This window comes from Myxine glutinosa, chromosome 8, assembly GCF_964187855.1.
Source record: "Myxine glutinosa chromosome 8, kmMyxGlut1.1, whole genome shotgun sequence".
NCBI classification, from domain to species: Eukaryota; Metazoa; Chordata; class Myxini; order Myxiniformes; family Myxinidae; genus Myxine; species Myxine glutinosa.
Window position 1 is genome coordinate 67,583,295 of NC_136268.1, and position 14,130 is coordinate 67,597,424.

Below are 14,130 nucleotides of genomic sequence, written 5' to 3' on the forward strand. Positions count from 1 at the left end.
GAACAAATTATACATTCCTCCCCTCGTCGCCTTCAACCGAACATCAGGCATGCGCAGCCGGTTCAGGAAAGACTTGCCCCATAAAACCTTCCCCACCCGACCCCATAAGAAGCTGTGAATAATTGTGGCTGTTAAAGTGATAGTCATCTGAGTAGTTGTCTTTTTGTCTGTCACTTGTTTCCTTAACTATTTTAAATACTTTAAATATTTATATTGGTCTAAAAAATGGGCAAGTATATATTCTTTAAAAAGAAAAGTTGTGATTCCTTGTTAACACATTTCCTTTAATGTTGTTTGTTCTTGATGTACTTGATGTTTATTATAATGAAAGGAAACCATCGAGTTTTCCACATCGTGTGGTTTTTCCCAATTTTTCAACCCATCGGGCCATCATGCAAATGTTTGTTGTGCACCGAACGTTGCTCACCCAGGTATGACTTCCAGCAAGGCATTTTCCAATCCATCGGCTTCAAGGAATTCCACGATTACCTGAATCGGCCGTCGGACTGCTCCATCCAAGAAAGTGAAAAGCTTCTGCAAAAAGGCATGTTTTGTCCACGGTGCAGCCGGCCCATACGTGTAACCACTTGCCAAGCGGATACGATGCCTTACCATTTGGCGATGCCTGTGGCCCATCCGACCAGATATTGTTTTCTTAATAGCATTTACCTCTTCCAAGAACCTGTACCTGCTTAACAATGCGGTAATTGGCCTGTTTAGCATTAAGCACATGGCTCACAATGTTGGGATTCGAGGATGTGGGATGTGTGTTGGGATCCATATACTGTGCACATATAATTTGATTATCCATGGTCTCATATTCTTCTTTAAATATTTTTTATAATGCAATTATGTCTCATAAATTGACTCAGCCTGTCATTCCTTCCGAGGTCGGCTAATTGAGTACCAGTTCACTGGTAATTCCCTGCTTGTCGTAAAAGGCGACAAAAAGGGTTGGCGGCAGGAAGGGCATCCGGCCGTAAAACATTGCTTCGAAAAGGGGACCAAAAAACAACAACCACCATGGTTCCCGAAAAAGGCCAACCCCCGCTTTGTGGGGAAAAATGGCCTCCAAAGGTTGTTTTTTTTTGGGGTTTTTTAATGTCTCATAAATGTCCTTGTCTTACGCTGACTATTACTTTCAATAATTATGTTGAAACGTGTGACTCTTCCATGTGTGCACAACTCTTCCATGAGCCTTGAATCACTGTTAAAAAAGACCATTCAAGGGCTCAATGAGATTTCTCAAACAAAGGGTGAAAGAGGTGTGCTAACGGCCTTGAGAATGAAGAAGCAACATTTCAGACGCGATACCTTCTTCTTCTTCTTCTTCTTCTCCTCAAAGAAATAGCTTTGACGAAGGGCTCACGTCTGAAACTTCACTTTTGAAGGGCTAACCTCCAAATACATTGCTTCACCTTCTTTCCCACACAGTTATAATACCTCTGTCAGTATTTCGTTCAAAAAATTTATTGTCCTTGTATATTAATACGGACCCAGGCTTTTTCCCACCACGTCCAGCAAGCCGCCACGTGCAAAACACGTCCCACCTGTTCACCTGAGGGCCGCTTCCCATTTTTCAGTGAAGTTTGCCAATATGTTTGAAATATTGTGCCGGTGCGATCGACTGCCATCTGTCCGGGCACAGCATCTAGCCCCGAGGTGCTTTGGTGGCCTGTGGCTTTGTTGATTGAGTATCTGATAGTGCAGACATCCTTGGTTTTGAGAAATGCTTGGTTTTCATAAAACTTTGTTTCCTTGAATGATAAAGTTCTCACCTGTGGTCGTTTTCTTTGCACTAAGAATCTTGTTCTTAGTGCAAAAATACATTTTACTCTTCATTTGGTCCAAAATTTGATGCTTGGCTTTTCTTTGTCATGTTTCTGTGTGCTCATTATCTTTTTTAAAGATAGAGAATCCAACTCATCGATCATGCTCACTCGGAATTGTCTGTTATGGTAAGAATTTTGGAAAGAATTTCTGTCGCTAGTTGGTCCTTCAGAAGGTTGTTGGCTAGAAGTTGGTTAGAAAGTTGGTTCTTCCAAAGGTCATCTGAAGACTGAGGATCTTTCATTTGAATTTTTTTTGTTTACAGAGTCAAGGCTCATGGAAGAGATAGAACACTGAATGGAACAGGCAAAAGGAACAGTAGGGAGGGGAGTGGGAACACCAACGGCAGAGTTGAAGGACAAGATAGAGAGAGACTTGGACAAAAATGGCTATTGGGGAGGAGGGAATTAGTAGGGGGTGATGGGCAGGAAAGGATGCATGGGGTGGACAGGACGATACAGGAGGGAAAAGTGGAAATTTTGGAAGAAAGAGGGCTTGGGGTGAGGGTGGGAGAGTGGGTTTATAGAGGGTAGAAAAAAATCATGGTGTTGGACGGAGGGTCTGCGATAGTGGTGAGCAGCTGTCTTGAAGACCTGGAGGGAATAATGAGATTGAAAAGAATGCGGAAGTTGGTTGTAACGATGTGTAATGAACAACAGTCACAAAGTTATAATATGTGATTATGCTCCACGTCCACTAAAGTTGGCATAGTCGTTAGTAACCAGAGGCAGGTCCAAAGCGCAAAAAAAAAAAATCACGACTAGGACTTGGACTCAGAATGCCAAGTACTCAGACTCAGAATTTGACTTTGACAGCTTGGATTAGACTCGGACCAGGTGCTCTCAACTACAACAATGATTCACACCCCTTGACTTTTTCACATTTTGTTGTGTTATAGCCTGATCATCAGGAAATGGAAAGAAAATGGAACTACCCAGACTCTTCCTGGAGCGTCTGACCAAACTGAGCAACCGGGCAAGAAGGACCTTTGTCAGGGAGGTGCCCAAGAATCCGATTACCACTCTGACAGAACTATAGAGTTCCTTGGTTTAGATGGGAAAACCTACCAGAAGGACAACAGTCTCTGCAGCCATTCACATATCTAGGCTTTATGGGAGAGTGGCCAGATGAAAGTTGCTCCTGAGAAAAAGGCACATGACAGGATGCCAGGAGTTTGCAAAAAGGCACCTGGAAGTTTGAGAGCATGAGGCAAAAGATTATGTGGTCTGATGAGATGAAAATTGAACTCTTTGGTCTGAATACAAAGCGCAACATCTGGCGGAATCTGAGCACAGCTCATCACCCATCGAACACAATCCCCACTCTGAAGGATGGTGATGGCAGCATCATGCCATGGGGGTGCTTTTCAGTGGCACTGACTGGGAGAGTTGTAATGTTAGAGGGAACAATGAATAGAGCCAAGTACAGGCAAATCCTTGAGGAGAACCTGCTTCAAAGTGCCAAAGATCTTGAACTGCAGAGAAGATTTACATTCCAACAGGACAATGACCCCAAGCATACAGCAAAGCAACAATGGAATGGCTTCAGAACAAGAATGTGAAAGTCCTTGAGTGGCCCAGCCAAAGCACAGACTTCAATCTATGCTCAAGCAGAATCAAAACTCATCGTTGGCAAAGGCGCTTCTATGAATTATTCACTCAGGGGGCTGAATACTCATGTAAATTAGATATTTATTTGTTTCATTTTGCATAAATTTGCAAAAATTTCTCGAAACATGTTTCAACTTTGTCATTATGGGGTATTTGTGTAGATTGGTGACCAAAAGATTCTCAGTTTAATCCATTTTAAATTCAAGCTGCGACACGATCAAATGTGAAAAAGTCAAGGCGTGTGAATACTTTCTGGAGGTACTGTACCTGTGATTTCACCACTTGTGCTTTCATCCATGTGCAAGCACAAATTGGCCACCAACCTTTGCTGGAACAAGATTCCCTTTGTTTGCTGCACGTGCCGATTCTGCAGACTGTGCACTCTTTAAAGTTTGTCCAAGAGAGGGTTTATCTCGCTGTGTTTTCATTATTTTTTAAGGAAGCGATTTAACAGGTGTTTGCACATGTCTGACTGCATCCAGCCAGGTGGCCTCGGTCATTGTGTGGCGAATACTTTGATGTAAAAAATCCATGAAGGCTTATGGGATGTTGTGCTGCCGGCATTCAAAATGTCTTGTCTTTCACTGTGGTTGAGCATGTGGTGCTGAATGTTTCTGCAACTTTAATTTGACACGATGATGCCAAAGTGTTTGAAGCTGAATGTAGCTTGTTGAAACTCGTCCGCGTTTTCGCCCTTAGGCGAGGCGTGCCCTCCACTCTTCCTGCATCACGTCCATGAAGCTCATGCGATGGTCGCCTGCCATTCAATGTGTCGATGCCGCTCACGTTAACCGCATCCACGCCTCCCCCTTCCCCGCATCTACCCTGCTTTTTCTTTGGCCCCTTCCCTCATGGCTAACCACGCGATCCCCTGTCTCCGTGTGTCGAACAGGGATCGAAGCCCTCAAGCTGGCCACACGACGTTATGCACGCAAGCAGTACAAGTGGGTGAAGAACCGCTTTTTACAACGTATGCTCAATTCTGGATCAAATTTAAAATACTTTCTTGTTATTCGATCAACATTTGTTTCAGACTTTTCAATTTTTTTTTTTTTTTGTATACAAGATCGAGGCTCGTGAAAGAGCGAACATTAATCACACAGAAAGACAAACAGACACACAAAACAAATAACATCGGGAGCGGTAGACAAGATGGGGAGAGAGGGGGAAGGACACAAACACAACATTTGAGAGCAGGGACCGAGAGATATGGAGACATCGAGAGAACTGTGGGAGGGAGAGGGCTTTGGGGGGGAGGCATGGGAAGGGGGGGGGGGGGGGGGTGGGAGAGGTATAAAACATATGGACACTGCCAAGACTTCCAGGAAAGAAGTTGGAATTTCAAACAAGGTGGATCTGGGGTGAATTAGTGGGGGTAGAAAAGATCAAGGTTTTGGATGGGGGAAGATAAGAGATGGTGGTGAACAGCTGTTTTGAAGACCTGGAGGGAGGAGTGTGATTGAAGTGAGTGTGGGAGTTTGTTCCAGAGGCGGGAGAAAAGAGGAATGAAAGAGTGAAGGTGAGCAGAGAGCCGAGATTTCGGCAGTTTAACCATCAGAGGGTGGCTGGCAGATCTTGTGCGACCTGTAGGAATATTTGGGGGACAGAGCACAGAGAGAGCTGGGGGAGCAAGGCCGGAGAGGAGTCGGTAGAAGACAGAAAGACCACCTACCTGCCTGCGGTGAGTGAGTGAAAGGCCCTCAGAGATAGCTTCATCGCGGGAGATTCCAATGATTCTGAAAGCTTTGGATTCAACAGCGTGAAGCCGAGCCAGGTGTGAGGCAGGAGCACCAGCCCATAGGGGAGAACAGTATTCCATTGAGCTGTGGATGAAAGCCTTGTATGTGGTGAGGAGCTCAGGTGTGCCTAGGAAGGACTTCGCACGACGGAGGATGCCCAGTCGGCGACTGGCTTTGGAGGCCAGCTTGGAAATGTGGTTTTCCCAAGAAAGATCATGGCAGATGGTGAGACCCAAAAGCTTGAGCGACAGAACTTCTTGGAGAGGATTGTTGAGAAAGTAGATGGGAGGGTTGTCCAGTCGATCTTTTCGGAGAGACATAGTAAGAGTGTGAGATTTGTCAGGATTGAAAGACATGTTCCACATGTTTGACCAGTCTGTGATTTTGTCCAGGTCTTCGGAGAGTGAGGAGGCTGCAGACTGCCGATCTGAGGGAAGAGGAATGGAGCGGCAGAGAGTGGAGTCATCAGCAAAGAGATACAGAGGATTTTCCAGAGAGTCGGAGAGATCATTGATAAAGACCAGAAAAAGCACAGGGCCCAGCACACTGCCTTGGGGAACTCCAGCCTGAACGGGAAGGGGAGATGAGAGAAATCCATTCAGGGCCACACGTTGACTATGACCAGAGAGGAAGTCCGCAAGCCATGCATGGAGATTTCCATGGATACCATAGGAGAGTTTGGTGAGCAGAGCGGGGTGCCAGACCATATCGAAGGCACGTGATATGTCAAGGGAGACAGCTCTGATTTCCTGTTTGGCATTGAGGACCTCCATCCATTGTTGAGACAGCAGAAGCAGCATGTCCAGAGTAGAGTGACCTTTAAGGACAATGTACTGTTTTTAAGGACAATGTACTGTAAATGTAAATGTTTCCTAATTCTGTGCATTTCCTTATTCCTGCAAAACATCTCCTGTGATTGCCTTTTTCCTCCATTATTGATATCTCCCTCTTTGTCCCGTTAGATTGCCGATCTCTCCACCCTCCTCAGGCCACTGCTGATTTATTTATTTAATACACCCTCACTTTCCAACAACTTTACTATTCCTTCCATCTTTTCCTTGCACGTGGTCTTTTATTATTTGTTTCTCTCAACTAATTTGGGTATCTTTGGCATATATTAAACACACACACACACACACACACACACACACACACACACACACACACACACACACACACACACACACACACACACACACAGCAAATGTTGATTACTTCTGCCACCAAAGGTGGACGGAGGTTCCATTTTTACCTGTATGTCTCTGTGAGCGGAATGTCTTAGTTCTTGCGTATGATTGTTTGCACAACGGACAAAAAAACAAACAAAAAAAAAAACGTTTCTGCCTCCTCGTCACTCCCATCCCCTCGTCCTATCCCCACTTCAACCCAACTCCCCTCTCTCCATAGCCTTCCCCCCTCACCCACGTGTTACAAATGTGTACATTTGGTTTGTGCTACTTCATGTAATTATTTTATTGTGTAAACATTTATTTGAGTATTACTGTAATAAAATTATTGTACTCTGCCCCTCGCTAGTCCATAACCAGGCACTTCACGACGTCATCGCCGGGTGCCGAAGGCCTTCGGAGCCCGGCGATGACGCGCGCCAAAAGGGCGTACTCGGTTTTCACTGTTTGTTTGTTTGTTTTCTTTCTTTCTTGCTTGTCCGGGTGATATCTCATCCATACTTTAAGCTAGGAAGCTGAAATTTGGGCACAATGGTGAGCAAGTACTTTGGCAAAAATGTTATTTTTATTTTTTTGATGAATCAATTAGGTACTTTATTGATTACTTGTCTGGTGTTGGGCTAGCGGCTAGGGTGTCAGCTTAGGATCCTAGGATCCTGGGTTCGAATCCCGGTCGATCGCTGAATTAACGCCAGGGGGGTTGACTCAGCCTGTCATCCTTCCGAGGTCGGCTAATTGAGGGCCAGTTCACTGGTAATTCCCTGTTTGTCGTTAAAGGCGGCAAAAAGGGTTGGCGTCAGGAAGGGCATCCGGCCGTAAAACATTGCTTCAAAAAGGGAAACCGAAAAACAACAACAACCACGGTTCCCGAAAAAGGCCAACCCCCGCTTGCGGGGAAAAATGGCCTTTAAAGGTGGTTATTTTTTTTTTATTGATTACTTGTCTGTGAGCATATCTCAAAAAATTATGGACAGATTCGGACGAAATTTGGTGGATGGGTTGGGTATGTGACGAGGACGAATTGATTCGATTTTGGTGAAGATCCAAATCCGGATCCGAGAATTTATTTTTAAAATGGATTCTATACCATTGAGAGATGGGGCCAAAAAGCGATAAATAACACGATATCTCAAAAGGTTCTGGGTGGATTATGACAAAACTTGGTGGTTGAGTTGGTTGGATGACGAGAACAAGCCAATTCGATTTTGGTTCAGGTGCGAATCCAGATCCGACCTATCGGCGAGATACAAAATGTAAATTGTTCAACTTGGTGGAGGTTTGAGTTCGACCGAGTGCCGTTCTAGTTTTGATTGCCAAGCTAAGGACTTGACCCGAAGTATCGGAAGTGATTCCGTTTTTCACAGCAAGCCTGAACATGACCATGACAGACCCTCGTGGTGGTGGAATGGATGGCTCGTTGCACCGTAACTCTTGGTGCCTTCCCTAATCCCCACTTGAGGCATTGGAGGTTTGTTCGACCTTGCTATATGCTGTTCGGTTGAATGACCTGTTATGGAATCATTTGCTTTGCTTGTTGAGGTGGTAAACACTTGCTTTTGAAACGGCATTCTCATATTTTTCTTGAACTAGAGCACTGCCTACTTGGACATTGAGGTTTAACTCTTCATTATACGAGCATATTAAATAATCAATTGTAATCACAATTGTCCACTTGGCTTCACGGCTCCCCCACCAGGAAGTAAACTCTCTCCCTCATCTTTCTTTTTTTCAGTTATTTTAATGTTCGGTCAATAAAGCATTCCAATAACCCTTCCCAAATCAGACGGCGCATGCGACTGTTAAGCGACCCTCTTCAGATACCTGGAGCGTTTTTGGAATTTAAATATTTTTTTTTTTGTATACAAGAGTCGAGGCTCATGTAATTTGGAGCAAAACGTTGCAAGAGTGTTGAAGGTACAAGCAGAATTACCCGGTCAGAACTGGACAGGCTTTGGGTAAATTCCAGTGGGTGTAAAACTCTAACCACATGGGATCGTTTGTGGTCAGTTGCGGTGTTTTGGGGCTGGGCCCAGCAGCATTTGGCATTTTATATGGAGGAGTCATCCCTACCTACCGGTTCATCCAAACGACTTGGCACCACCATTTCTAATCCTCATTATCGTGTTTTGTGAAACTATTTATTTTGTTTATACTTTGCTTTAGCTTGGAAGAGTTTGCAAGACGGTCAAGTTCATCAGTACAAGTTCCTTGCTCGTCAATGGTAGGGTTAAGGTTATCGTTTTTTTTCCTTATGGCACACCTCTGATGAAAGCACTGCATTCTGGAGGACCGATGGTAGTATTATTATGTGATGTGACCAGCATCGAGAACCTGATAGTTAAATTTCATTTCAGTTGAACAATCCCATTAACTCTTTCGGTTCCAAGGAATCGAGCGATCCTGCACAAAGCGTACATGTTCCCCGAACGGTTCCATGTTTGCACGTCGCAATGCGAGGCCGTTTGTGCGCAGGCCCCCGGAGCAACCTCCCACCCGTGTTCGGCCTCGATGCCACCGATCCTTCCCAGTGGGAGAAAGCCGTGTTGGAGCCCGCCATAAGCATCGTCGAGAGCTGCCTTCAGGTTTGTCCGCTTTGGGAGACGGTCGGTACGGCACACGAGGCTGATAAGTGCTCCAAATAGAGAACATGACCAAGGGTGGAAATGGGTGAGGAATACAAGGCGATTGGTTAACAATTTAAATCTCCAGATTAGTGATGCCTGTCCCTTAACCAGGAACTCTGTGATCGCAACTGTTGTCGTCTCCATCCGGGTCATGGAAATGCTTTTTTTTTTCTTTTTTCTTTTTTTTTTTTTTTCTTTTTTTCTCTCCTTTTTTTTACATTGACAGAACCACCAAACCTGGCATTTCCAAACACTCGACCAGGCCACCTGAAATGTTTTCCAATTATTTACATTCACAAGGCTCTTTAAATTCGTATTACCAGCGTTTATACCTTGTCACAATTATGGTGCAGAAATGTGCGACCGAACGTGTTTCGTCGAGCGGTCTATTTGGGCCTTGCATTGTATTTATTTACTTTGTCTCAGTCATTCCACTTGGCTTTTAAACTATTAAAGGTCAAGGTCTTGGCATGGTTTAGTAAGTTTGGTGTTAATTTTAGACACGCAGAAGATAATTTGCTTTAATCAGGCATAAAGTACAATAGGCTCAGTCAGTGCTCGGTGCATTACTCAACCCCATAAATGTACGTTTGATGTTGACCTATTTTATGGTGACAGCATCAGGAATATTCCAAGCAAGTCTCCTCAACCTTGTCACCAAACCTGTCCTGCATTTTATGTTGAAATGCATATTTCTCGATGTAATGAGTAACCTGTGCTGTATCGCTCCTCACAGGGGGAAACACCGGCGGTCTCTGCAATAAACCCGGAGCCTCAAGATCATGGCAGCAAACGGCTGCGTTTCAAATGTGACTTGTGCTCCAGGATTATCATCGGGGAAATACAGTGGCACGGTACGCACTTTGCTGGTCGAACTGCTCTAAAATCGAGGGTTGTCAATAAAACTGTCCATTTCCCCCGCCCCTCCAAACCTGAATCTGCACCCGTAGCCAACCTTGGTAGTCTCGCATGGAGGTGGTGGTGTGGAATCACGACTTAGCTCATCTTCGACGAAGTTCAAAAGAGCTGTTAAAGCCATAACTATGTCAGTCAGTGAGTTTTCCGGCAATGGTCCATTAACATTCCCCCCCCCCCCCCCCACCCCCCCTACTCCTTTGAGGCGGCTCAACGGATCATTTTGAAACTTGGCCGGATGATTCATGACGATGTGAAAAAAAAACTAAAGGAACCCTTTTTTAAATTCCATCCAGGTGGTGAGATAATTAGCTAATTAACTCAAAATGTAATCTGTTTGTCCATCACATATCGTGAGATTAGATGTTTCCTCATTATTTAATTTTAACCTCTTAATTTCATTTTATCTTTGTCATTATTTAATTGAACCTCTTAATTTAAGTTGATCTTAATCATTTTTTAATTTGATCTTTTAATTAAATTTAAGCTCTTAATGTCATGAATGTCCTTTTGCTTTGAAGAACAAGAAAGAAAAGTGGAGGGGGAGGGGGGGGCGACAGAGTTGGGGTGGGAGAGGGGGGGGGGGGAGGCAGAGAAGGGGCAGTCTTTTTCGTCCTTTTTAGCCCCTTTTATTAATCTTCCTCTTTTAGTCTAAGACCAACCCTTTCAACATTGGACCTCTTCTGACTCCTTATGGATCCTATAGACCACTTAAGACCATCTTTGTCACTGAATGCAGCCCGACTTTGACCGTCATCCATCAGGAGACGAGTGTCTGTCCCGCTTGCGACTATGAATTTTTATTCCTACCAAACTCTGCATGCTACATCTTGTAAATTGATCAAGAATCCAGCCTACTTTTATACTACCACTTGTCCCACGAGACATTTATTGTTAATATCCAACACACAACTCAAACTGCCTGCTGTGTCCTATCTTCGGTTCATGGAATTTGGGTTCTTTCATTTGCAGTATTTTGATCGCCATCCCAGATTTCCCTGAGGGCATAAAGGAAATACCATGAATTGCAGAATGAATGTCCTATGTAGATCAGCTTATATGAAGCAGCTAATGACCTACTACCTCATTGGCATTAATTAGCCAGCTTGGTTCTATTGGCAGTTTGGTAGGTAATTTAAATGACACTTGGGTTTCTGGAAGTTTCCAATTTGAGTCTGGGAGATGGATTTGAATTTTTGGTTTCGCATTTGGTGTCAAGATCATCGAGTTACCCGACTATCTGGGGCACATAGGTGATCACAAGTCAGCCTCACATTGTTACTCCATTCGCGTGACGAGAAAAGTGGGGTTAAGGGATCGGTTCACTTTGTCTGTCGGTCTCCAAACGTCGGTTTACAATCTAGGAACTACTTCATTTCAATTGAATGTTATATTTTGAACACTAATTGGAACACGAATCAGAAAACGAATGGAACATGTTAAATAAGGTGGTGTAATCGACGCTACATCAACAGCGGTAAACGTCCGTCAAAATTTTTTTATACAACCTTTAAAATCTATTTTATCTCAAATGAATTATACAGTCTTGGCCAAAAATATTGCCACCCTTGCACTTATTTCAAATAATGCAGCATTTCTTCCAGAAAATTGTTTAAATTAAAAATATTTTGGTATCCACAAATGTATTTATTTGGTTTGCAGTGGAACAAAACAAAAATATCTGTAAAAACAACTAAATCTTAGCTGATTCCACACAGAAATCCTAAAATGGCCCAGACAATATTATTGGCACCTTTTAGAAGTTGTTAAAAATAATAAGATTTCAAGCAGGTGATTCTCCTTTGCTTTGGAATTGAACTCACCTGTGGTGTTGCAGGTGCCTGCAATATAAAAATCACTCATTCAACAAGTTTGAATGGAGAAAAGGAGTCATTCTGCTGTTTTTTGTCACTATGTGTACCACAATGAGCATGGAGAAAAAAAAAGAAAACCAGAGAATTGTCTGAGGAGGTCAGACACAAGATTGTAGCCAAGCATGGACAATCTCAAGGCTACAAGACCATCTCCAGAGAACTTGTTGTTCCTGTGTCCAAGTACGCATTGTTATCAGGAAATGTAATGCCAATGGCACTGTTGCCAACCTCCCTAGACGTGGCTGCAAGAGAAAACTTGATCGAAGATTGCACCGAAGGATTGTTTGAATGGTGGAGAAAGCACCTCGATCAACTGTCAAACAGATTCAAGATGACCTTCAGACACAAAGTACGACAGTTACAACTCACACCATCCGTTGCCAACTCAATGAAAGGATACCCAGGAGGACCACTCTGCTGCTGAGAGAGAAACATAAGAAAGCCTGACTGGAGTTTTCCAAAACACACCTGAACAAGCCAAAATCCTTCTGGGAGAATGTCCTATGGAAAGATGAGACCAAATTGGAGCTTTTAGGTAAAGCACATCATCTCTATGTTTACAGAAAACAAAATTAAGCTTTCAAAAAAAGAACAACTTCACTACAGTCAAACATGGAGGAGGTTCAGTGATGTTTTGGGGTTGCTGTGCTGCCTCTGGCACTGAGTGCCTTGAATGTGTGCATGGCATCATGAAATCAGGAGATTACAAGGTATTTTGGAGCGCAATGTTCAACCCAGTGTCAGAAAGCTGGGTCTCCGTCGAAGGTCATGGGACTTGCAGCAGGACAATGACCCCAAACACACTTCAAAAAGCACCCAGGAATGGTTTAAGACAAATCCCTGGACTGTTCTGAAGTGGCCATCAATGAGTCGAGATCTAAATCCCATTGAACACCTTTGGGGAGATCTGAAAACAGCAGTTGGGAGAAGGCACCCTTCATATCTGGGAGAGCTGGAGCACTTTTCACAAGAAGAGTGTGCCAATCTGCCCGAAGGTGTAGGAAGCTCATTCATGGCTATATGAAGCGCTTGACCAGTTATTTTGCCCAAAGGCCTTGCTACAAAATATTAACTCTAGGGTGTCAATAATTTTGTCAATGCCATTTCTTTTTATTTTCTGATTTAAAAGGACTAGGGCATGCCCGTACTATATATATGCCCGTACTATATATCTATCTAAAATTATATCCCCCCCCCCCTCTATTTACATGAAATGGTTTGGTCCATTCGCAACGCCAAAGCGAACGGCGAACGGCTTGCGAGTACAGTGACAATCCCCCCCCTCTATTTACATGAATGGTTTGGTCCATTCGCAACGACCACAGAACCCCCCCCCCCCTCTATTTACATGCAATGGTTTGGTCCAAAGCGAACGGCTTCCGGAGTTTGGTAAAGAAATCGCCATCGCGTGCACAAACGCGCAGGAAAGCGAATGAATCGCAAATTCGTTTTTATTAGTTTTAAAACATCGTTTAACGCCAACATAGCGCCAACATAGTTTGCAAACGTGAAATAAATGAATACGCTCTCAAATGTGCCATCCGAGGCAGAGTGTGTCCGCCACGTTCGGCACACGCGATCGTTCGCTGCTCTCTGATTGGTTGAATCGTTTTTTGGACATAGCTCGGTAAGTAATTGTCCGATTAATATGAAACCTTGAAAAGGCACATCCTCGGGTCCCCAGCAATATACCTGGCAAGTTAAAAGTATATCGGACCCGTGGTTGTCGAGAAACAGCGGTCACAGACAAACGTACAAACGTACAGACAGAGATTACTGGAATTATAGATAGATATATTAAGTTCTGAATAAAAAAACAACGGTTCTGTGATGGCGCTTTTCCATTACACAACGGTACGGCACAGTAATCCCTGTCTTTTTTTTTGTCTTTTTCCTGGGATTACCTGTGTCGGTGATCTCTGAGTTACCTGAAGTGACGAAAAAAAAGTGCGACCGCTGTGGTGACGTAATTACCTCCGCCACCAGAGGCGGAGGTCATGTTTTCACCCATGTCTGTTTGTCCGTGAACAAAATATCTCAAAAAGTTGTGGACGGATATCTCAAAAAAAGATGTAGCATATGTGACAAGGACGAAATGATTAGATTTTGGTGACGATCCGGATTCGGATCCGGCTACTAGAATTTTTTACGTGATTCTTCACCATTGGGAGATAGGGCCAAAAACGATACATAGCAGGATATCTCAAAAAGTTGTGGATGGATTTGGATGAAACCTGGTGGGCAGGTTGTGTGTGTGACAAGGACAAATAGGTTCGATTTTGGTGAAGATCTGAATATGGATTCGGATGTGATAATTATTTAATTTTTCAAGTGATTCTTCACCATTGGGA

At 43.8% G+C, this 14,130-nt stretch overlaps 1 protein-coding gene across 3 annotated transcripts in view; it reads left to right on the plus strand.

The window, feature by feature from the left end:
- Positions 1 to 14,130, plus strand: part of TRIT1 (tRNA isopentenyltransferase 1) — a 153,107-nt gene that overhangs the window by 135,528 nt on the left and 3,449 nt on the right. For 2 of the 3 annotated variants that reach the window (XM_068124601.2, XM_068124602.2), the window contains exons 7-10: positions 432 to 544; positions 4,333 to 4,410; positions 8,839 to 8,948; positions 9,727 to 9,844. In XM_068124601.2, the coding sequence (XP_067980702.2) occupies positions 432 to 544; positions 4,333 to 4,410; positions 8,839 to 8,948; positions 9,727 to 9,844 (419 nt within the window). The remainder of the gene's footprint in view (positions 1 to 431; positions 545 to 4,332; positions 4,411 to 8,838; positions 8,949 to 9,726; positions 9,845 to 14,130) is intronic. The other variant, XM_068124603.2, reaches the window with a different exon arrangement.